This window comes from Charadrius vociferus, unplaced genomic scaffold, assembly GCF_000708025.1.
Source record: "Charadrius vociferus isolate BGI_N301 unplaced genomic scaffold, ASM70802v2 scaffold220, whole genome shotgun sequence".
Classification (NCBI taxonomy): domain Eukaryota; kingdom Metazoa; phylum Chordata; class Aves; order Charadriiformes; family Charadriidae; genus Charadrius; species Charadrius vociferus.
Window position 1 is genome coordinate 488,619 of NW_009646506.1, and position 24,386 is coordinate 513,004.

The 24,386-nt window shown below is 42.0% G+C and overlaps 1 protein-coding gene across 1 annotated transcript in view; it reads left to right on the forward strand.

Moving 5' to 3' along the window:
• LOC104285846 (chromosome unknown open reading frame, human C1orf21) overlaps window positions 1-24,386 on the forward strand; it is an 80,611-nt gene that overhangs the window by 51,653 nt on the left and 4,572 nt on the right. The window contains exons 3-4 of the mRNA XM_009884353.1: window positions 12,649-12,725; window positions 17,436-17,496. Coding sequence (XP_009882655.1) covers window positions 12,649-12,725; window positions 17,436-17,496 — 138 coding nt within the window. The remainder of the gene's footprint in view (window positions 1-12,648; window positions 12,726-17,435; window positions 17,497-24,386) is intronic.

Sequence of the window (24,386 nt, forward strand, 5' to 3'; positions counted from 1 at the left end):
AGTAATTGAATGCTAATACTGCAACGCTGCAGTGAAAAATGAGACAGTATTTCCATACTAAACTCCAGTTTTCTCCTCATTGTCAGCACCATGCCTATGAATGTGCATCAAAGTATGCTTCTGACTCAGGCAGAAAGCTTTTATGTTTGGCAGTGCTGCATCTCTTGGTAGTAACATGCCAGTCCATCATTGTCGGAACATTCCTGTGATGGAACAACCCTATTAAATTTTAGAGGTGCTTTTCTTATCTTTGCACTCACCTGACCTGAAAAGAAAATAGAGTGTGTGTTAAAACTTGGCATCTGGAAATGTCTGGAAATCAACTAGCAGACTGGAAAGCTGGTTTTGATTAGAAATAGCAAAATTGAAATGCCTTAAGAATGCCTGTTTTGCTTGTTGCGTGTGATTTTTGTTAATTTTAGGAAGACCTGTTGGATTGAGTCATGGAACATGGGGATGAATTACTTTCTGATAATTCTCTTAGCACCAAATAATTATTTTATTAAATAATCCGAGATCTGAGGCAGGAAGAGAGATCATCCCCACCAGCTTTTTGGCTTGAGAGAGATCTTGAGTACAGTACCACAAATTTTATGTACCCATTAGAGAAGTTGAGCTCAGATTATTTCTCCTTCAGAGTTTTATTTACCTCTGTTTTTTTTGAAGTATGAATGCACAATGTACAGATGTCCCCAGTATGTGTGGTAATAAAACTTTAAGATATTTCAGTGGCAAACCGTGCTTTACAGTAACAAAATGGGTACATTCAGAGAGGGCTCGCGGAAGTTGGAGAGATTTGAACTGGAGCTGCCTCTGGTTTTGAAGGAGCTGGGCGCTCTCATCCCCAAATACATGATCTAACCTGCTTTTCAAAATAAATGTACTTTCCTTTTTTTAGGGAAACCTCAACAGTAAAATACTTGGTAGAGCTCCGTGCAGCTTGCTTCCATTTGCTTACGAGTCTCAGATAGGGCTGCTGGAGGCAGAGAAATGCCGTCTATGAATACGGTAGGTTAGTCTCGCTGGTTTGAGCTACCACATTGAAAACAGGAGCTTCTTTTGCTCTTAAATATGGCAATACATGTGATACATCCTGACTTCAGTGAGGCTTTAAATACTGTGACCGAAATTGGAAGCATGCTCTGTAGGAAAGATGTAGGCAGATGGCAAAGAGCCCAAAAGGGAGTGACAAGACTAGGAGGTTTAGCAAACGTAAGCTGTAACGGAAGATGGAAGGAATTGATTTGTTTAGCCTAAAAATACAGAAGGAAACACAAGTCACCCGATATATATAAAAGGTTGCTTTAAAAGGCATGACAATCAATGTTTCTCCGTGACCACTAAGAGATGCAAGAAGACATCAGGCAAGAATTTAAGCTGGGTAGTAGGATAAATGTTTCAATTTTTAGGGAAGCGGCAAAACGAAAGACAGGCTGTTGAGAAAACCTGCAGGATGGGAGTTTGGAGAACAGGTTAGGCAGAAATCTGTTGAAGTGATTTGGATACATGCCCTCAGGTCGTGCAATTAGGTGATATTTTGAAATATCTTCCTTTAGTGGTGGTTGATACCATCTGAAGCTTTCAGGATACTAATTTTGTAGAGTTTCACGATGCTATTTCACATTCTTATCAAGGAGCCATTGAAATTTTGTGGGAGAGTGAAGGATCCATCCCTGGCCAGCCTGATCTTCCACAGCGTCCAAGACCTCCTCCCTTGCTGCCAGTCCCTCCCAAGGGAGAAGATGCTGTATCCCGATGCTGGCCTGCCTCATGGCCGTGCCACTGCTGGGACGGATGCACAGCAGCCATGCTCAGCTGGCACTGATATTTTGCTGGAGGTTTCCTGCTTTGTGGTAAAGGAAGGCAGAGCTCATTTTGAGTCTTTTCCATGTCTTCTCCACCTATGAGGAGCAGTTTTGGGAAGAGGTGGTGCTGAAGGTGGCATGATAGACACATTAAAATCAGAGTGCACAGTAAAAGGAGTATCAGGCACACAGGCCTGCAATTGGATTTTAAGCTAGTTCTTCACTCAGTGTTGGCTTGAGTATCTCCCTCTAATCTACAGCATCTCGAGCATCCAAAGCTATTTTTATACATTCTTGATGGAATATATTCACTTATTGGTGCCTCTTTTTGCTAACACTGAACAGACATGCTTATTTGTCTGCTCTTTTTCCAAGGAAACATAGAGGAGATAAACACTTAAAAACCTAGCCTCCATTACTGATTTAAATGGCTTATAAAATTTTTAAATCATTTATGATTGTCTTTCAGTCTGATGTATATCATATCTACTCTCAATATTGCTCTCAGACAAATTTGTTTGGAGAATCCAGACAAAATCCATGCTTATATATCTGAGGACTGGAAGCTCAGTAAGTGAGCAGGCTGCTATATTCTTTGTGAAATAATGATTATTTTTTCTACTATTCAGCTAACATTCTACTATTTTCTACTAACAGCTAACCAAAACAATGAAAACACAGTACAAAATACATAAATCAGATCTAAGGCTCTTCCTGCAGTCATAATGCTTCTCGTGTGTCATAGTAGATATGTCATATTTAATAATATTCAAATTATTATGTCCTTTTAAATGTACATTTTACCCACGCTCGCTGAAATTTGCCATGTAGCAAGAACTATAACTTCATTCTCTCAGGTCTTAAATCTTATGCCTTCTGCAAATTAGAGAATTAATGCAAATAAAAGAGGTTGAGAGAAGCAAAATACAGACATCAAAAATATCTTCCAGCAATGGCATTTACATAATTGCAGTCTACCAAAAATCTAAAAATTTGAGCCTTGGACAGTTCTAGGAGAATGAGAGCTTATTGTAAGTAATTCTTGCTGTTTTGAAACATACATTAATATGTTGTTTTCTCTTCATTAGCCGCACAGCTCCGTAAGTGGGAAGTGCAGTTAGCCAGCAGTGTCCATCTGCATGAGCATACCGCATGTGGCGTATGATGTTCCACATGTTTGGAGGTGTTTCCCATGATGTCAGCCTGTGGGAACTGGAAACATATTGTGGAAGTAATGGATGTAAGAATGCCTGCGTGTTAGCGGGACACATGGAGATAGTTGCTGTATTTATGCCATCGCTTTGTACATGAGGCTCGTCCCTATAGGCTGTGAATGCCCGAAACCTTCCTGCTGCAAATATGTTTGTATTGATGAGTTGGACTACTCTCAGTTTTCTGTCATCTCACTTCTCAGGATTCTCTCGATCAAAATTTCATGCTACCATTTTATTCAGTTTACATTTGGCTTAACTGTGTCTTTTCATTTGCACCATATTTTCTAATTAGTTCAGTTTTTCCTCTTTTCTTAATCATAAACAACAAACCCAGAAGGACTTTTTCTTTCACTGCTTTTCTTTGTTATTCCATCCTTTGTAAATCTCAGGTTTGAACAAGAAGGAAGAAGTATCTTGTGTGTATCCTGTAAAATCTCCTGTTAAGACTGGGTTATTGGGACACTCTCATTGTCTTAACGTCTAGGAGGATCTCAGTGCATTTCATGGAACTGCTTGGATGTAATAAATGTATAATAGACATAGTCTACTCAAACCTGCAATTTGCAGATAAAAGCCTGCAACCAGTATAACTGCAGACTCTACAAGAGGAGACACCATCAACATGCTGTTGTTTTGCAGATGGAGGGAACCAAGTGTTACTTTTAGACAGCCACTTTGAGGAGGCGTTGATAGTCACTATCTTTTCAATTAGCCCACCCTAAAATGTAACCCAGATCTTATTTAAGGCAGTGAGGTAGTGTATGAACACATGGGGACAATCAGATCCGTGTTGGTTATCAGTCTTGGTTGGTTTTGACAGTGCAGGAAGATCTCAGAAGGCTTCGCTTGTGTGTGCCCGATGTGGAGGCATCTCTCAGGGAATTGGTTTTCCAAAGGGCAGGTGTAGGGCGTGTTCCAAAAGCCAGCTGAAAAAGTTCAGTTTTACTTTTAGAAAACCAGCGTTCCAAAAATCACTACGGTTGCTGAAATTTTAGGCGCAGCTATTTAAAAAAACACAAAACAGGGCACATCTCGTTCTCTAGATATATTCTCTGGTATATGTCTGAAGGGCGTAAAGCTCTTCAAAACCATCTCAAGAACAAGCTCTACAGAAATTGTGGTACCAATCACCTGCTTGTCATTCTAGCAAAGTGCCTTCTTGAAGCGAAAACTAATGGATGCATGCCGTGCTGCAGATGGGCCACATAATGCACCCAGTTACTCTTCGGACTGTCTATACCATTTATTCCTGGCTATAAATGTTTTACAGGCTTCATGCAGTACTGTTGTTTCATGCTTAATGCCAGCTCTTGCCATGCTATTACGCTTGGTGGAAAACTGCCTTCAGGAGACACACATGAAAAATTTGAGAGCATGAGTAATACATGCATTTGCTATAAATAACTATATTTCTGTAAAAGCTTGTTAGAGGATAAATAATGACACAGGCTTAATAAGCAGCAAGTTAATTTTTGAGGCAGGTTTTATTATCCAGAGTGGCTGTACAGTCCAGAAGAGCAACACACCTGCAAAAGATAAAGGTTTGTTGTGCTTTTTGTTGCCAAATGCCCTAGAACCTCTGGATTTTCCTCAAGAGTCAGTCCGGTCTTGTAAGTTATCAGTAATGCAGTTTTTAACTTTTATCCATCTATTTTTTATTTGCTAGATAAAACTTTCAACCACTCTGATGTACCAAAGCCATTAAAGATCAGGTATCTTAATGAGAGTTGGAGAGCAGGTCTTTCTGCCCACAGCATTTTATTTGCAGTATTTCTAGGTAACTTTCAATGTAAGCAAGTATTTTTCATGCCCTCAAGCAATCCCATGTCACCTTAATTTCTGGTGCCTACAGTTGTAAGGGACAGTTTTCAGCCTCTTGCAAAGTTGTTTTTAGAGGGGATGTTCCTCAACTTCATTTTGCAAATCGCTTCCCACTGGAAATCGTGCAGACCCTGCGTTTCACAGGGAATGAGAACATGAGCAGGATGGGAAGCAGAGGGTTTTATTGTGTGGATAAGTAAGACTTCTCCTGAAGGAGCAAGATAATTTCACATTTGAAATGAAACTTCATTCAGCACCAGTTGTTTTGTCTTTATTTGTGTCTGTGATGTTCATTTTCTTATCCTGGCCGACCTTTTGGAGTTCCACAGAGGCTGAAGGAACCAGAGAAGCCTGGTGTTTAGGGCAGTATAAACCTCGTATTTCAGAATGAAGGCATTTTTCAAGTGATGCCACTTCTCATTTTCTGTAGGGGACACCTTGAAGTTTAGCAATCTGTCTGCCACAAAGAACTTTGAGATAGAAATAAACATTTTTCTGGACCTTAGTGTCACAAGGTATAGAGAGGAGAGGATTCAAATATCTAATCCCTGTGGAGGGGTGATATAATTGCAGATCTGTGAGCAAGGTGCAGGTAAGAGTTTCCCTAGAGGATTTATTGGTTGTACTTATTTATCATTTATGTTCCTTGTTTGTAATTTCATCTGTTTACCTGCCTTAATATCCCATTTTCATGACAGCTGCTCCCATGTCTAAATTTCACTTCATCTACAGCTTTCCTGGTATTTGATTACTTGACAGAATTAATTGGAATTACTGTGACCAATTAGTCTAGACTTTCTAATATTGACTGGGAGGGAGGAGGAGTTGAAAAGCTGTTGGGGAAGTTACAAAAAGTTGTAGATACTAGGTGTAGTAAATATTAATGCCCTTTGAAAACCCTTTAGTGGTAGGAATTCCCCCTCTCTTTTTTTTTTTCCCCCCCTCTGCTCTTTAATGACATTCTTTGTCAAAGCTCAAAGACTTTGGCTGAGGGTGAACTATATTTAGGTACTGCAGGACAAGTCCTGCAACTATCTCCAGAGGGAGCTTTTTCCTTCCTCTTCCCTTTTGTTTTTATTTTTTAATTTTTTTCCCCCCAGCTTTATACTTCTGTTGGATTTTTTCAGATTTTTCAGATATCTTGAGATGCTGCAGCTTGAGTTGAGTAAAATGGACACATTAGATGTTCTTCTAATAATTTTCCACCCCCCACCCCCAAGTTGTTAACAACTCAAAGGCATTTAAAAAGGCAACTAGAAATTAGTTACTGGGGTAGTTCATCTTTCTTTCAGCCAAATATGCTAACAGCTGATCCAAGAAAAAAAAGCAGGCCAGGTGGCAACCTGAACAGAAAGAAGCAGGTAATCTCAGATTAGATGTCCTTGGAGAGGGAGCTCAATATTGGAGAATCAGCGGGGCAAGAACTGAAATGGGGCCAAACCTGCAGACAGAGCAAGTTTGTTACCCTCCCTCCAGCCAGTGCTGCACTCTGCGAGAGGGTTGTTTGCATATTCCCTTGGAGGAGTAAATTAGGCTCTGTTTAAACTGCTCTTGAGTTTGTAGCATGTTCTCAGCTAGTACCTATTTACTTTTTTTCTTGGTCTCCAAATTCACTCAGTTCCTTGTAATCCATACCGCTCTGTAGAATCATATTGTTCTTCTCGCTCGCACTTGCCCTGGATTTCTATGTTGGCTTCTTTAGTGGATTATCTATGTCTGTTGAAGGATCTCCATGGTTGTATTTATATTGTACAGGTGCAACAAGCATTTCTCTTTTTTGTTTTTGAAGGCCTGACTGAAAGCCACCTTGCAGTCAATTGAAAGACTCCCCTTGACTTTAAGCCAGGTCTTGCTGAGCAAGACACGTAGGTGTATGCATGCATGTATGTATGACTGGTAAATAAACCCTAAAAGCAGCATCAACTGATTTCTCAGATTGCAGTGTATGGATGCCTTTCTGGTGGGCTGTAGAAAGCTACTCAAGATTTTCACCTTTCTCTTTTTTTTACCTGTTTTTATCTCAATTTGAGTAATTTTTCATTTTTCTGTGCTTTCCGTATCCTACTCTTCCATATTGTGTTTGAGGAGCTGGAGTTGCTAAAGCAAAATTTCCCATAATAGCCAGGAAGGAGGAGCTCCATTAAGCATCTCGTTTCAGGATGAGGCCTGCCCTCTAAAACAAATTTGAGAAAAGCATGGACCTCTAATGAAAGAACAGGATTTTTCTCTGCCAAACCTGGGTTATACTCCTGGCATCAGTGCAGACTCACTGTGTGATGTTGGCTGGGTTTGCAGAAACTGATTTTTTCCAAAATAAATGTCAGGCAGTGTGTCTGTTTCTACCTTCCCTTTGAATGCCTGAATGGCCACAACTTGGGCATGAAGTCTTCAGGCTTCAGCATCTCCCAGTGTTACTTGGGGATAAAACTCAACAAACCTACTCAGATTTTTTTTTTTCCCCAGTGTCTGATTTATTAAGAAAGATACTTTATCACAGAATCACAGACTGGTTGAGGTCAGAAGAGACCTCTGGAGGTCATGTGGTCCAATCCCTATGCTCAAGCAGGGCCACCTAGAGCTGGCTACCCAGGACTGAGTCCAGACAACTTTTAGACATCTCCAGGGACTGGGGGGATAGCATCATGGGCTTCATACTTAGTTGAGGAACGTTTGGCCTAAATATTACAGCAGTAATATTTGTTAAAATATTCCATTTAAGACTCCAGTTTTATTATGAAGCAGGACCTCAAGCTTCCTTCAAATCTGCAAATACCAGCCATGTTTTCAAATCCTCATTCTGAAGACCAAGGTGCTCCAGGCGGCAGGACAGCAGCACTTGGTCAATTGAACAGGCTGAACATTGTTGTTGCCTCAGGTGTCTCAGTTACAAGGTGCTCCTTAAAAATTGTGCTCCCGTTACAGATTGCAAACAACTTTTTGTAGGAGCACGGGGTAGGATGGGCATCAACAGCGGAGTCGTGCCAGCACCTGTTGACTTCTGTTGCAGTTGTGTGTTCAGGAGTCTATATGACTGCATCCACAGTTGCAGCCACTTAAGGGGTGTATTGGAGAGATCAGGGGAGTTTGTTCCAATATTGGATTTTCTCATGACCGTTGCTGAAAGACATTTTTGAAGGATCCTTCTGATGTCTGTGGTGATAACATCTTTCTTAGGGGTCTTCTCACCATGAGCATCTATTTCTTTGTCTCTGCATGTGTGCCATGAAGGTTAAATTGGTTACTAAGCCCTGGCTTTAGCGTCTGGTGTATATTTTGGAGCCGATGTGCATCTTGAGCTCACTGCCCAGCGCTCAGTGTCTGCAAACCAAGCTCCTCTCCAGCCTCATTTCCAAAGCTCAGCCTGTGCAGGCACCCACCTCCATCATCAGATGAGTCCATGATTTTCATCATCCCTCATGCCATGCATAGGATCCCAAGAGGAGGAGAAGGAAGGTGAACTCTGCATTAGCACTGTCCAATGTACGTGCTCCATACCATGCCCTGCCTCATCACTGAGTGTGCTCTAGAGCCCCTTCTGGACAGTGCAATACGTACTCATATACGCATATGATTCCTCTGATGAAATTGGATCCAAGAATAACTTTCTTTCACCAGCATCTGAGATTTTTCAATGCTCGGTTTGCCCCTTCGTTATAAAGTTACCCTAAATAACATTTTCAGGTGGTTTTGCTTCCAGGTAGAAAGAAGTAGAAAGACGAAAGAGGCTCTCTTCCTGCCAAATGATAATGCAAAAAATAAATGCACAAAGCAAGCAAACTTGAGTAAAATCTCATAGGTCAGTACTTCTCTCACGTTCACCCTGATGCATCAAAACAGTCCATGTAAAATATTATTATCTGAGGCTGGCCCTCATTACTGAGGGAGGTAAAAAGTGCTGGGCTGGCATGTTGAAATTTTACATCTCATCTTTCATGCCATTTCCAACTGATGCATTTGCTTTCATTCTTTTCAAATATGATTTTTTTAAAAAGAGTAGTTCATGGTATAAAGAGAAAATAAGTACTTCGTTTTTCCCCTAAATTATTTTAATGATGAATTACGTGGCTCCAGAAAGCAGTTTGAAAGGCGCTGTGGGCTCCTTTGAAGAAAAGTGTCATCTTGATATAAATCAGGAATATTATTTTATAAATATTTGAATAGCTGTAGACTACCAATATTGAGTAAAAGGTGAACAGTGTCTGGAAAGACCCTTGATGTTTCTATCAAGTTCAATATATTTTAGTAGCAAATCTACAGAGACAAATTAATCTTAAAAATTATACTGATTTTGGGGAAAGTGACACCTTCAAGCATCGATGGCTCCAAGATACTGTTACAAGTTGGACACTTCAGCCTTTTCCAAATTAAACAAAAAACAGCCTTGAAACTAAGAACCCCATTTTACTTACACTAAGTTTTACTGTTTTATGGGGGGAGGGGGGTGTCATCCCCATTTGGTTGTGTATTTGCCTGATTATTGTAACTTTAGAGGAAAAACAATTAAAGACCAAAATGTGACTGTTAAGTTAATGAAAATTAGCCATTAGATTAGGTAGTAGAATTGCTGCTATGATCTTTAATTGATTTCTTCTGGCCGATTTAATCAATTAAAAAAATCATAAAATAATGCGTAGTCTCTTCATAAAATGTGTTAGCATTTACAGGAGCATCTCTTAAAAATCAGCCCTTCGCTAGTAAGCCACGAGCGTTAAGAGAGTTGAGAAGAAGCACTATTAGCAGCTTACCTGAGTCCATCTGTGGCAGTCTTATGAAGAAGCAAAATACTTCAAATTAAGTTCACATGTCTCTAGAAGTGGGTTTGTAAGAGGGGACGCATCAAGGGAAATGTTGACAGATATTTAATTATAATGGCAGTAGTGGCTGTTGCTGTGTTAATAGCATCTGGCAGCAGAGTCACCGCCATCTGTTAATGCCCTGGAATTCTGATACAGTGCATCCTTTATGGAGGAATTAACAATAATTAACGAATCTATCAAATGAAATCACCTTGATTGGATGACAGCTTTACCTTGATAATGATTAATTGCAAAATAATGGGGAGTAAAATGCCCACTATTCACCTTTTTACTATAGACTAGCTAATGCCACTATCCAAGTACAGCATCCTGGAGGGTTTACTTTTAAGCTTGTGGTGTGAGACATCATTTAGTGCATCTCCTTTGAATAATCCTTATAAGCAGAGCTAGATGAAAAACAAACTTGCATCTTAATTTCTGTTTGCAACAGATTAGGACTCTAAAACCAGTTGGAGTTCTGTTGATGCATGGGAACTTATTTAGTGTTAAATAAGGGAGAAAATGAGGTTAAACTGATAGAAGTGACCCTTTAGCCAAAGTCAAGTCAGCCTTGAAGAGCGATCTGACTACATTAAAGCATTTTGGCTTTCTTTGTAAGCTCAATATTAGAATCCAAACTCTTAATTTCTGATTAATCAGTTTGTCTTCAAAGTGATGGGAAAAAATATTCTATTTGTATTTGGAAGAATTATTTTTTAATATCTATTTTTATCAAAGCCAATATTTCGGTCAGCGTAATGACATTTCACTGCTGAAAATAATAGCTACAAACAAAGCAACAAGCCAATTCAAGGCCTGGTTGGGTTTTAGTTTTCTCTTACCTCGAGAAGGTGGCATACTCTGATCAAATAGAAGAATTGTAAGTAATAGGTAATTGAGGTGTGTTAATTATTGGAAGCAATAGGAGGGAAGAGTAAATTTGGGGATCTTGAAGTCAAGTAAACTGGAATTTTATTTCCGTCTTCCTGTGTGAGTCAGTTAATATTCTAAACATTGTTCTGGGACCCCCAGAGAGAAGGCAACGTATATTTCCCTTGTGTCTTTCTATTTGTTCCTAAGTGACAGAAGTTTCTTTAGGTTGGGATTTGTGCTGATTCCAGCTACTGATAGAGATGCACTGATGCCAAACCACAAGTGGAGGTGTGGAAAGCTGGGTTTGTATTGCCTTGATTTATCACAGTTCCTGATGCTGGAGCTGTAAATCAGAGCTTCCCTTCCCTTTTAACTGAGGCAGTGGATTTGCAGCAGGTTTTTTGGTGGGGAAGAGTCTGTGCCTCCAGAGCGATGGTATGCAGAGACAGAAGATAGCCCAAAATTCACCTTGTGTTGGAGTAGGTGGGCAGGAGGTGCTATGGTGGGTGCAGAACGTGCCTACTGCTGGATCATCCAGATGTGCCATCCCAGATGTGTAGTGCAGACTATTCCCCGTTTCTGCCTCTGTGTTGTGGCAAACGAACTGGTGGAGCAGATTTGAGGATAAAGGCTCACCTGGTGCATGAGGTTGGGATTTAGCTGATTTCTGTTTGTGGTGTCTTCTCCATGAGACTTATCCCTCTTTTTTTATTTTTCTTGACAGTTGTATGACATGCATGTACATAGTCATCCCCACTTAACACTGATAAAATTAGAAGATGCTTTGAAAGCAAGTGGTTTCATCTTTTGCTGCTTTGACTTGACCTCATGGGATCATGGGCTGGCAGTGGCTGGTGGGGTGTAACAAACATACAGAGATGTTTCTTAAGGCTTACAAGAAAGGCTTGTTTCTCTCTCACTGTTATTTTCATGCAAGACAGTTTTCTGTTCAGGAGGATTGGAAGATATGCATTAAGCAGTGTTAAATATGCTGAGGCAGTTGATGTTTACAGCCCTTGTAGAATTATTCATTAAAATATTAACAGCTAGACAGTCTATTTTTTAAAAAAAAATCAATGATTTAGTAGCCCTCTTAAAAATCATGTTGTGTGATTCAGACATTCAAAGACTAAATAAGACAAAACAAAACCACCAAAATTACCCACAAAAGCACTAATTCTTGGGTTTACACTTCTTAAATTGTCATGGGCATGATGTGCCTAAGAAATTCAGACAGATTTGTGGAGCTGGTGAGCTGTAAGATTTGACTCAGCTCTCTCCCATCTGCACCAGCAGTTTTCCCTAACACGCAGCGCCGGGAAGATCTGGAAGGGGCCACATCCTTCTCCAGGTTTTTGCAGACAACAGATACGTATGTACGCTAAACTTTGGTTTACAGAAGCTTTTGGCGTGAGGACAAGATGTTACCTTGAAGTGCTGGCTCTCAACTAAACTCATTCCCCTCCCCATGCCTTTTTTAAGATGTTTTTAATGGTTCTGATCATCTGCGGAGGACATGGTTGAGTTCTTGTGTATAAATGTATTCTGGTTTGCTTCCTTGGACCCCTTGTGTCCAATTTTCTGGCTGAGCAGGTCAAGTGTGCGGTTGCTGCTCTTCATGCTGGCATGTTTAATGCATGCTTTCTCCCACATACGATTTTCCACATGATGCTAATGTTTCTCACCTCTGTTCTGAGCAAACCTACAGGTCTGGGGTGACTCTGGGGCTCTGCCTTTTCAATGCTTTGCCTTGCTCTGTTAAAGGCGCCAATTAATGTTTATCATCGATACGACTCTATGAGGAGCCTAGCCGCAGCTGCACACCTCATTTTCCATGGACCACTGGAGAGTTACTAGTCAGCATGGTGTTTGATCACTACACGTCTGGGCTGGATTTCACCCGGTGACCTGGAGGCAATCCCGCAGGCCACAGAGCCCATGACATTTAAAAATTACCCACCCAGGGTCATTGCATCAATTGTGTTGCCTTTAATTTTGTTTTTGATGAGCTTTTCTCATTGTACAGGTAGAAGACTCTTAACCCAGGAGTGTGTGACACCATGATGACAAATGCCTGTCGCGCTTGGTGTGTTTCATAAATACTGATGGTCTCTCTGTTGTGTTTTTTGTGTGTTTCAGGAAAAAAGTGCCAGTTCAAATGTAAGACTTAAATCTAATAAAGAGATCCCAGGATTAGTACATCAACCCAGAGCAAAGTAAGTTCAGTTTGTTTTTTTTTTAATTGTAATAAAAATAAACACAGTATTAAGTAGTATCTGTGAGATTCCCAGTTTTCCCTAGAGAAAACCAGTTGGTGGTTCCAGCAGCCCTAAAACTGTACCCAATTTAAATAAAAAAGGTAAAGTCATCTGTGTCTTGATACCAAAGACACAGCTGGGCAGCACTTGTGCCGGAGCCCCTGCAGCATCCTGTCATTTGCATGACTAAAATGCAGGGCTTAAAAATATGTGAGATACATCTTGCCATGCCTTATAGTAGTACCATACTGTGTTATTTCTCAGCTTTCCGTACAACTTACACTTAAACAAAATTGTATATGCACTAGTGCTGTTAAATACTATTGGTTAAGTTCCCATGGAAGTTTTTGCTAGCTCTTGATTTAGGTTAGCAGCTATACTGTCTGTGATTAAGAATGGTAAACTTCTTCCATTTAAAACAGTCAATTTGTTTCTGAAAAAGAGGGTTCTTGTGTAGCTGAGAGTTTCTCCATCCTTCACTCGCAGTTCTGTGCTGTACCCTGGCTGACATCAGTCAGCGCTACATATGCCGTGAAATATTTCACTCCTGTGACAGATCTGATTATTGATATTAGTAACTCATTTCTTATCTAAATCACTGTGCCGTTTTAATCACTAATTGGATTGAAAATAACAGATTACATGGAGCTGTATATCGGGTTCGTAACAAAGAAGTGATAAAGCTTTGCTGTTGGATTTTTAACAACAGCGGAACTGCTGTTCTTTATGCTGTGCCTTCAGGGCACTTATTAACTCAAACTTGCTGCATACCAAGTGGATTGTACATGGTTTCAAGTCTGGAAACTTCAGTAATTTCCTAATGAACTGACAGTATAATTCAGCCTCCTTTCAAAAGGAAAAATCGAGCGCTTCGGATCTAATTGCAAAGAAGTTCATAGTAGGGAGGTGGAGGTAAAAATCACCCTTCGGCTAAGCTGTAATTCATTATTGTGGCTTGGTCCTTCTCAGCAGGGTCAGATATGTATTTAAGATGCTCTAACAGGAGGCTAATCAGCCTGGGCTAAAAAAGGGCCGTTTCTTTTGGTGGGTCATCTCTTCTGGTGTATCCAAGGCAGATGGACTGTGTGGGGTCAGGGTCTCCATTCTTTCATCAAACTCTGCTTTTAAAAGTCCCCACAGAAATCAGAACTGACCTTCATTCACCAAAAAGCCTAAAGACATTGCATTGGCAGGGGTAAATGTTTCTATCACAGTCCTGCAAAAACAAGGAAAGTTTTCAGAGAATCACAGAACGTAACATTGGGTTGTTGAATAAAACATCCACTATTTGCCCAAGCCTTTGCAGTTTACCCAGCGTACCATTGGATTTCTGTTTATAAAGTGGCTACATGTGTTTGAGTTGCTAATCACCAAGTCGGCAAATATCTGTTATCAGGTGCAATGTTTTTTTAAGATTTATCATCTGAAGACCGTGACAATTCTGACTGCAAGGCAGGGGCTGTTGGTATTATGTGGAAAGGGCTACTCAGCTAGAAGAGCAGAAATAAATCATTAGATACATCTTGTAGAATTGTTCTTGTAGAACAGGTGTTACTTCAGAACAAAATTGTAAGTTCATGTACAATGAAGGAGGTTTTAAAATGTCTGCTGTAAAAGTAAAATTGAGGACTCTTCCCTTTTGTAGGAGAATTTAGATTTTTACATCTAGAGCCCTGGACTCTACAAACAGTGTACATAGGGAGTCAGCAGTAGATTTATGGGGGTCTTTGACAGAGGTAAAGAGGTTAGTCCTTCCTCTTCACACTGAGTGCTGGTACCTGCCGTACCTTGGTGGGGCTCCATCCTGGCACCCTGCCCTGAGCAGATCAAGTGTGCTCCATCAAGTATGTTGAGACGTGGTTATAACTTGTGGAGTTACACAGGCTGAAGCATAAAATAAAAGTAGTAGTATTTTATACTATTTTTACCCTGCTAAATCACAGACTGACAGAATGTTTTGGAGTGGAAGGGACCTTTAAAGATCATCTAGTCCAACGTCTCAGCCATGGGCAGGGATATCTTTTACTAGATCAGGTTGCTCAAAGTCCCCTCCAGCCTGATCTTGAACACTTCCCATGATCCACAGCCCCTCTGGGCAGCCTGCTCTTGTGTCTCACCACTCTTATTGTAAAACGTTTCTTCCTTATGTCCAATCTAAATCTACTCTCTTTCAGTTTAACATCATTGCCCCTTGTCCTGTCACTATAGGCCTTAGTAAAAAGGCTCTCCCCCTTTATATACTGGAAGGCTGCAATAAGGTCTCCCCAGCGCCTTCTCTTGTCCGGACTGAACAACCCCAACTCTCTCAGCCTGTCTTCATAGGAGATGTGTTCCAGCCCTCTGAACATTTTTGTGGCTTTTTTTTTGCCCGCTCCTACACGGCCGTGTCTGTCTTGTGGTGGGGACCCCAGAGCTGGATGCAGTACTCCAGGTGGGGTCTCACAAGAATGAAATAGAAGGGGAGTATCACCTCCCTTGCCCTGCTGGCCGTGTTGCTTGCGAGGCAGCCCAGGACACGATTGTCTTTCTGGGCTGCACATTACTGGCTCATGTCCAGTTTGTCTCCCACCAGTATCGCCAAGTCCTTCTCCACAGAGCTGCTCTCAATCTATTTGTCACCCAGTTTGTACTGATACTGGGGATAAAGATTCTATCTTTTAGTAAATTGTGTTTCATTGGCCTGCCGTGAAGCATCTAAAAATGCATTCTCATGCCTGCTGATGTGCTTCTTACAGGGAAATTTAAATCCATGTTTCTATCTGGGGAGAGCTTTTTCTTCTGGAGGCACACTCAAGAACTCTGCTTAGAACTGATGGTTTTCTGACTCTTCCAGTTGTTCATTAACTCTGGCGGTTCCCTACCCTGCCATGGATTTTATAGTTTTACACAGCTGCTCAAAATCCACACTGTGTCAGGATTTCTCTCTGTGTGTATGTGTTGCATCTCTAAATCATAGGGCAACTTTACTGCACAGCAAAACTTTCCTGAGGATCATGGCCTGCAAGGATTTTAGGACCTCCTCTAGGACTTTTCACATATATGGCAACACAATATCTTTTTTTTTCCCCCTTCCTTTAAATTTCCTTACAAATTATAGTTCAAGTGAGTCACTACAGTATCATCTCATTTTACTAGAAACTGGATCTATGACGTTACAAGGGCAACAATACGCTTCTAGTGCTTACCTACCCAGAAAGGGCTATACTGCCCTAAAGACCCTCTCCAAGACACCTGAATATGCAGGTGACAGGATTGGCTGACCCAAAGAAGCATTTTTTTCCCCATCTCAGGTCGAAGTGGGAACCTGAGGGACAGGCAGACAGCTGGGGACAAAAACTCCCACAGCCACTGAAAGGTGAATTGTTCCATCTCCTGAATTACCGGCTTTAGGTTTTTAATGCCACTTCTGAGATTTTCTCTTCTGAACTGAGCCTTCATTTATGTCCAGCATAAGGAAATCATTGTATACGTTCATCCCGATAGCAATTGAAGTATGAATGCTGAGCTTTGTAGGAGAGTGCAGTGTGTTTCTGGGCACTTGGGCAAAGTATTAACTCATTACAGCTGAAAGGGTCATAGCAAGGAAGAGGAGTCTGGGGTGGGAATTCAGCAAGCTGAACCAGCTTTTAGTGTCAGAGAAAATCTCCAAGAGCCATGTGTCCTTCTAACCATTTGGCATCACTGTTAACACTGGCAGCAGTCTCCCATTCTTCCTTTTTTGCATCTTTTTTTGTTCTGCATTGAGTCCCTGGCACTTTTCTCCAGCCCCTCAATGGGGCCAGGCACTCCTCCCTGTTGTGGGTCCGGAGGATGCTCTAGCTTCACTTTCCTGGAGGGATATTGCTATTTCAGGAAGGAGGCTCTCACCATCCCCTAGCATAAATGAAGCAGACACACCCCAAATACTGCCTGCCACGCATCCTCATCTTTGTCTCCTCATCCTTTCCTTTGTGTCCGACCTTCCTGTATTTTCAGCTTGCAGGTCCCCCTTGGGGAAGGGCCTGTTTTGCCATCATCAACATTTTACAGACAGCTAGTAAGAGTATTTTCCAGTCCTCTTCACTAATGCAAAATTGTATCACTAACCCCTCAGCCTCTTGGTGCTGCAGAATTAATAGAAGTGAATAGTCTACTGGGTCCATTCAGGGAGCACTAAGGACCACCTGTCTGGCAGGGGAAGGACCAGCCTGAGCTTGTAGATGTGCCTGGGTGTTGAGCGCAGAGCCCAGCTGTAGCAGGGCACACAGATCATCCAGTGCAAGGCTTTAACCTCATGTTGTATGCATCTCACTTGGTGGTGGTGAGGTTGGCGGTCTTCCGTCTTGACACAGAGGGGGCTCTCACTGGCCCAAGGCAAGGCAGCAGTCTATTAGGTTTCTGCAACCTGCCTGGAAAAGGGAATAGTTTCCTCTGGATGCACATGGGTCCTAGGAACCATTGCAAGTGTAGCACGCATACACAGAACCAAATGCAATAATTTTTCTGTGGGCAAAACAGAAAAAGAAAAAAAAGATTTAAAAATTGTCATTGTAGTCATTGTATGAAGTGATTTATTTTTCACAGTGGTAAAAACCTACAGCTGGGTCCCTCAGCAACTCTGAACTGCACTGTTGGTATTTAAAATAGAAGAAATCCTGTTGGTACTGATACTCTTCCTTTGCCTTTCAGCATGCACATCTCTGAAAGCCAACAAGAATTCTTCAGAATGCTTGATGAAAAAATTGAAAAGGTAAGAAACAATAAAGCAAACATACATCTTCACTCAGGGGTTGGACATGCAGGTTTCCCAGCTCCATGAGGAGCATAACCGGACACTGCACTGTCTGTTGCAGCACTCCATATTCTCCAGTACTTGGAGGGACTCGGGACTGAGGTACCCCTTTCCACTCGTGGGTTAGAGAGTTCAAACGTAAAGAAGTCCAGAAAGGAAAAGAGGTTGCAGGAGGTATTGGAAAAGAAACCTTTGTGTTGTGGAAACATCACCATTTTAGGATGAATGGCAAATTACCTCAATGCAGACGTTCAGGATATACATGGATAAAGGAGAAGAGCAAAGTGGGGTTTTATGCCCTTAGTGATTTAATCTTTCATTTAATCTCTGTGAGAGACAACAGGAATCTTAATGCTGGTAGTATCTGGGATAACCTACTTATTTCTTGCTGAATCTCTTCTATTTGCTCCCGGCTCCAAAGGTTACGAATAGTGTGGCTGTATGTAGGGATAACCCTGCCTCAAGACCTATGCTGAGTAAAATAATGATGCTGGAGGTGTTTTGGAGAAGATGGTGAATAGTTCTTTGCATATATCATTGTCTTGATACCAGCTTTCAGGTGTTTCACAAGTCCTGTAAATGAGAATCCCAGCTTCTTTGTCCCAAGCACAAATACAAGCTGGGCAGAGAATGGATTGAGAGTGACCCTGAGGAGAAGGACTTGGGGATGTCAGTTGCTGAGAAGCTCAACATGAGCCAGCAATGTGTGCTCTCAGTGCAGAAAGCCACCCGTATCCTGAGCTACATCAAAAGAAGTGTGGCCAGCAGGTCAAGGGAGGTGATTCTGCCCCTCTACTCTGCTCTCGTGAGACCCCACCTGGAATACTGCGTCCAGCTCTGGAGCGCCCAACATAAGAAGGACATGGACCTGTTGGAGTGAGTCCAGAGGAGTGCCGTGAGGATGATCAGAAGGCTGGAGCACCTCTCCTGTGAGGATAGGCTGAGAAAGTTGGGGTTTTTCAGCCTGGAGAAGAGAAGGCTCTGGGAAGACCTTATTGCAGCCTTCCAGTACCTAAAGGGGCCTATAGGAAAGATGGGGAGGGATCCTTTATCAGGGAGTGTAGTGACAGGACAAGGGGTAACGATTTTAAACTGAAAGAGGGTAGATTTATATTAGCTATTAGGAAGAAATTCTTTACTGTGAGGGCGGTGAGACACTGGCACGGGTTGCCCAGAGAAGTTGTGGATGCCCCGTCCCTGGAAACGTTCAAGGCCAGGCTGGATGTGGTCTTGGGCAACCTGGTCTAGTGGGAGGTGTCCCTGTCTGTGGCAGGGGGGTTGGAACTCGATGATCTTCAAGGTCCTTTCCAACCTAAACCATTCTATGATTCTATGAACATAGATGGGAATCTGAGACTTGATGAATTAAATGGACTATTTGCATGAAGTCTAGAACAGAAGACCGAAGCAAGAACTCAGCCTTTGTTTATATCTTAAGCTGATGTTCGCTCACCAATGTACTCTTTACACTTCATGTTTTGGAGTGGGGGATTTTATTTAATACTTGGTATTAAATATTTGATTCCCCAATTGGAGTAATTTGTACTGCCAAGTTGTAGTGTTGGGTTGCAGAGTAGGAGGGAAATTTTTACTTGAATGACTGAATTTTTACCATTTTTGGCAATATTCTTAGCCTTAGGAGTTGGAGTGCTGCAGCGTGCGAATCTCTTATTTGTCCCAAGCAACAAATTTGTTTCGCTACTCTAAAAAAAAAAAAGTATTTCGCGAAAGCAAGAAGTTAGATAAAGGGGAAGAGTAGAAGTGCAGAGGAGTTTGTAGATTCTTGAGAAGAGTATTTCTATACCAGTGTTTCACAGGGGTAAGATTTTACTTAACCTATTGTCATTTAAAAGTAGAATTGCTACATATCCATAGTACATCTACGTTTCCTTTGAATAAATGCGTTCACCCTGTGAATATTTCAATGCCTTTCCTGGACATCATCACCTTCTATAATGTCAAACACAAAATCTCCAGTGAAATGGATTTTCCAAAGGTCTGTCTTGTTTACAGACCAGACCATCTGATGGTTGTATCTAATTATGAATTGAGGTTAGTTTTTGTTTTCGAGATTTGTTTTACGACAGTAATACCGTTCATTTACCAGCTGCCACACTGAGGTGCAGTTGACCATGTCTCCTCACTGTTTGGACCATGCTCTCAGATGCTTGCAGGTGTTCTCCAGGGCTTTTGTACTAGTTTATCTTCTAGATCAGGAGACTGCCTATTTAGAGGAAATACACAGTTTTATCTGTCAAAGACAGAAAGACAGCTTATGTGCATTTCAAGCTACTGACAGTTGATGAGATTGGCAGGGGTTAATGCACAGCTGAACATGGGATTTGCTTTCTCTGGGGACCTCCTATGCCTGAGGAAACAGTCTTCCTAAGAGAAGTTTTGGGTTTTAATTAATCTTTGCCCTCAATACATTGTTTTTCTAGGTGTCTGCCACAGGTGCCAAAAAGATTGGAAAATGAGGGGGCTTGTTTGATTCCTAAATAGCATTTTGAGTCCCTTCTCCAGGAAAAATGGAGGACAGCAGTTGAACAATTAAAATAATTAAATCACTGAGCAGCTCACCGGTTACAGCTGAAATAGTCTGCAGAAGTGGGGGCTGTTGCCTATTGTTCATGAGGTCCCAAAATATGTTGTAATGGTCACTTGGTAACTGTGGCTGTGAGCAGCGTTGGATTTGTAATGGAGACATGCTGTCCATCACTGACTCCCTGGGCTGCGTCTACAGAAACTCTACAGTCAGAAACAAAACTTGTGTTGAAATCCCAAGGGGTGTTAGGTCATCTGTTACAAGTGAGTAACAAAAACTCTTAACATGTGTGCTATAAATTTGAGAGGAAAATTAAATGTGCATTTTAGACTCAGCAAAACGATTAAATGGACGGGAAGGTCAGCAAAAATAAAATTTCTGCAATCAAAGTGTGAAATGGAAAGAACACGGGCTGATGTTTTAGCAACTGAAACTATGAAGTATTTATGAATCCTGGAGATCAAAAAAAGCCTTGATGAAATGGTCTGGAGAATTTCTGTAAAAGTCTAGCTGCTGTCAGTACCCAGCACGCACTGCTGGCTGCCCGTGCAGGCACAGCGAAGCTGAACTGCATTCTGCAAATGCCACCCAAAGGTAAAAAACAGAATGTCAACCCCAACACATGGAGCTCCTGTCTACCAAAATTCAGTGTCAAAACACTGTGAGGCATTCAGAGGGAGACATCTGTTCCTATCTCTGCGTGAGTGGCTGTCCCTGCTCAGAGAGCTGGAGCTGAACCTGCATGTATGGAACTGCGTGTGATTATGGTAATTCAATTCATAGGGTTCGTTGGAAGAAAGAAATACTGAAACAAAGTCACAGCACTGAAACTGACTGAGAGTGCAAAAGTCAGCCCCACATGTAGGGTTAGAGGTTCGTTCTGCTAGAGACAACCCAATCATTTCAGAGGCACCAGAATTTGAGCTTAAAAAAAACCCAAAACCTGATGAAAAGCCAGAGATACAAAGTTATGTAGAAGGTTGGGAGTAGCTGGGTAGAGTGAAGCACTGCACAGCTCAGGAAACAGTAGGTGTATGTCATATGTAGATGTCATATATATATGACAGACCACAGAGTGCTTCTTGTGATGGTGTTTCCACAGCATACCAACATGCATCCAAACAGATAGGAACCAGGTGATTAAAACATTGAACAGATCTCAGCGCAGCTGTGGAATGTTTTTTAGCTGATGGGATGCTGATGTAGTGGCAGAGGGTGAGCACAGCTTTGATGCAACACCAAGGCTGGATGTGTACCACAACGAGAGACAAGAGGAAAAGGAAAGACCAAGTCACTGGTGAGCAGCACAAAGCCCGAGGGTTGTGGTGAAAGCTGGCTCAGAAATGCTCCCGACATCTGCCAGCAGCTGCAGTAAGTCTTTGTGGGGTTTCACACTCACTGAAGTTGCTGTGAGTAGAGTCATGGGCTTTGCTTTTGGAGACAAAAAGGCACACGCATACAAAGAGTTTGGGAAGAAAAATGAGCAGAGACAGGCAGCTCACCTGGTGACAACGCTATCATCATTTTTTGAAAATGGGGCTTGCCTAAAGTCATATAAATATGTTCCAGCAGAGGATAAGCAACAGGTAATAACAGCAATCAAGCTCGAGGAGAGAGCCCCCACAGAGTAAATTAGGAAAGCGTGGGTCAGAGGTGCAAGTGATTTGCTTGAGCTGAGACATCAAGGCAGAAAAATGACTTTGGAAACCCGAGAAGGAAGCAGAGAGCAACTGACACATCCCTCCTAAAGCGAACGCAATAGCCACTGGGTAAATCCAAGATCTGCTGCATGATGCCCAGAAGAGGAGAAATGGGCCCCACCAGCCAAGCTGGGACAGGGAAAGTTGCTGCACTCATCATGGTGTGATAAATCTGGTTTTGAAATACTGTCTGTGATTAAGAAGATAGAAATGTGTCCTGGTAACAGCATCCTTGTCTGCGCGACACCTGGTGTTTTCTGCTGGGTGCAGTGAGAAACAATAGCAAAACTAGGCCGTTCGTATTGGTATTCAGGCAAATAAATTAGGTACCTGAGTTGTCTCTAATCTAATAGTGCAAGGACTAATTTAGTCAGATAGTGTATATGGATTCACAAAGAGTCGCTGTGAAACACAGCAGAATAATTACTGTGCCTCTCCTAAAAATTCTCCAGCCTTTGGGTTTGTTTTTTTTTCTTCCTACATTTCAACTTTATTTGGACCCTGATTGCACAGACCACACGCAAACTCTACCTTACCCCCTAAGAAGAAATCCCATTAATTGAACAGGACGACTTAGAGAAGAGAGTTAATCCTGTGCACAGGCTTTGCAGGCTCAAGTCCATGGACTTCAGGGGACCCTGTCCCGCCAGCACTTGCATGAAAATATGAAATGAAAGCAAAATTAAAAGCCATGACATATAAAATGTTGAATGAGAAAAATTTACCCCATTTAGCACCTGGTAGCAAAAACATCTTGATGATGGCTATCAGAGAAGATGGTCTGAAAAATTACTGCTTTCCCTGAATCCTACATACAGAGCAGTAAAAGGATCATCAGAAATTATCTCCTTTAAGTATATATTATTACTGCAGGCTGTGTGTAATACACTGGCACAGTGTGTAGGCAGCTGTCTTACTGTAGGAAAAAATACCGAGGCTGAGGTATAATTGAACAGTTGACAAGCAGTTTCTAGGATGATATCTGGGGATTGTACCACCAGAAGAGAAGCATCTCTGGCTTTATGGTTTAAAAGAAAAAAAAAACCAAAACAATCCAGGTAAGCTGTACCAGAGGAAATCATCACTGCTCCCATCCTCGTAAGTTGTTTTCTCCATGGCTACAGTGGCTTATAAAAAAAAAACTATCACAATGCAAACACGCTCCTGGAAAAAAATGAGATTAAAAAATATCACAGCACGTGAAGATGTCTTGCTGCAAACTCTCATCTAGCCAGTGGATACCACAAGTCTGGGGCATCATGTTTTTGCTGCTGCAGGGCATGTTGCTTTGGTTCAAGAGATAACTTGGTCTTGAATGCCGGTGTCAGGGTGGGTTTGCAGGGATTTCTCCACTGATCTGCACACCTGGCTGTCGGGAGCCAGGCTGGAGACTACTATCTTCCTATGTCATGGGAGAGATGCCTGGCAGCAACTCGCTCCATCCCCTCGTTAGTGTACTGGGTATGAAATGCGGGGGGAAGACACAATGCAGCCTCTTGTATCGTATTTAAAGAGTGCTGTTAGAAATAGGGGGGGTTGCTAACCGAAACGTATGCAAGGGTAGAATTATTAGGCTGAAACGCATTAGCAAAGTTGATTGCTGTTAATGACTCTATTGATTTTTCTCTAACAAAATAAGAAACGGACAAAAATTAGCACAGTATACAATTATTTAGTGCCGCCTCCCGGCATTTTCTTCCCATCCTTTCTGTGAGTGCTGTAAACAAAACCAGATTGATGAAAAGCGTTCCCACCGTAGAGCCAGGCTAACGTTTCCCAGCGCTGGCTGTGTCCTCTGAAAGGGGCCACTGTGTCCTGCAAGCCCTTTCAGCTGTCGCAGAAGAAAGAGCTGCTTGGTGCAGCTCATTTCCCTCTCCCGGGCCGGCCGGCCTCCTCTTCCTCCTCTCCTCACCAGAGCCGTGGTGCGAGGATTCTGGTGCCAAGCTGCAGAGCTGAGGCGGAAGAAGCATCTCCTGAGCTGCCTTCTCTCCCTTGGCAAGTCCGCCAGCCGCACAAAAGGCTATTGAACCGGGAAGGCTTCTGCATTCGGGCAGCGTGGGGTTTTGTTTATTGGCCTGTCACCCGCAACAATGGGGAAAAGGGCTTTTCCTGTGATGATTTTTTTTTTCTTTTTTTTTTTTTTTTTTCCTTCTCTAAAAGGATATCATCAGCCATGATGCATGCCTTGGTAGGGCGTCAGGGCTGGCAGTGCTTTCTAGATGCAGTGAAGGGAGAGAGCAAGGGAATGAGCCCTTCTGGTTTGGGTGAAAGCAGCAGGAAAGGAGTTTAAGGCCTTTTTTTTTAGTTATCTTAAATTCACACACTTGTGTTAAGGCATTTTTGTGGACATCTACAAAAGTTGAACATTGGATTTTGAAACTGAAGGGGAGGAAGATGGGAATTCTTGAGAATTACCTGGACTTGGATGCTCATGTTCCCATTCTCATCTTCCTCGGTGTAGTTCATTTACATTCTTAATCATTAAAACTTACTTAATACCGCATGCTATTACGGGCTATTAAAGGATGGCCCATATGTTCGTTATTAGCCACGTGTTCTGTGCCTATGGCTTCTCTTGACATGGGAGCCTGCTCCTCTGGGCA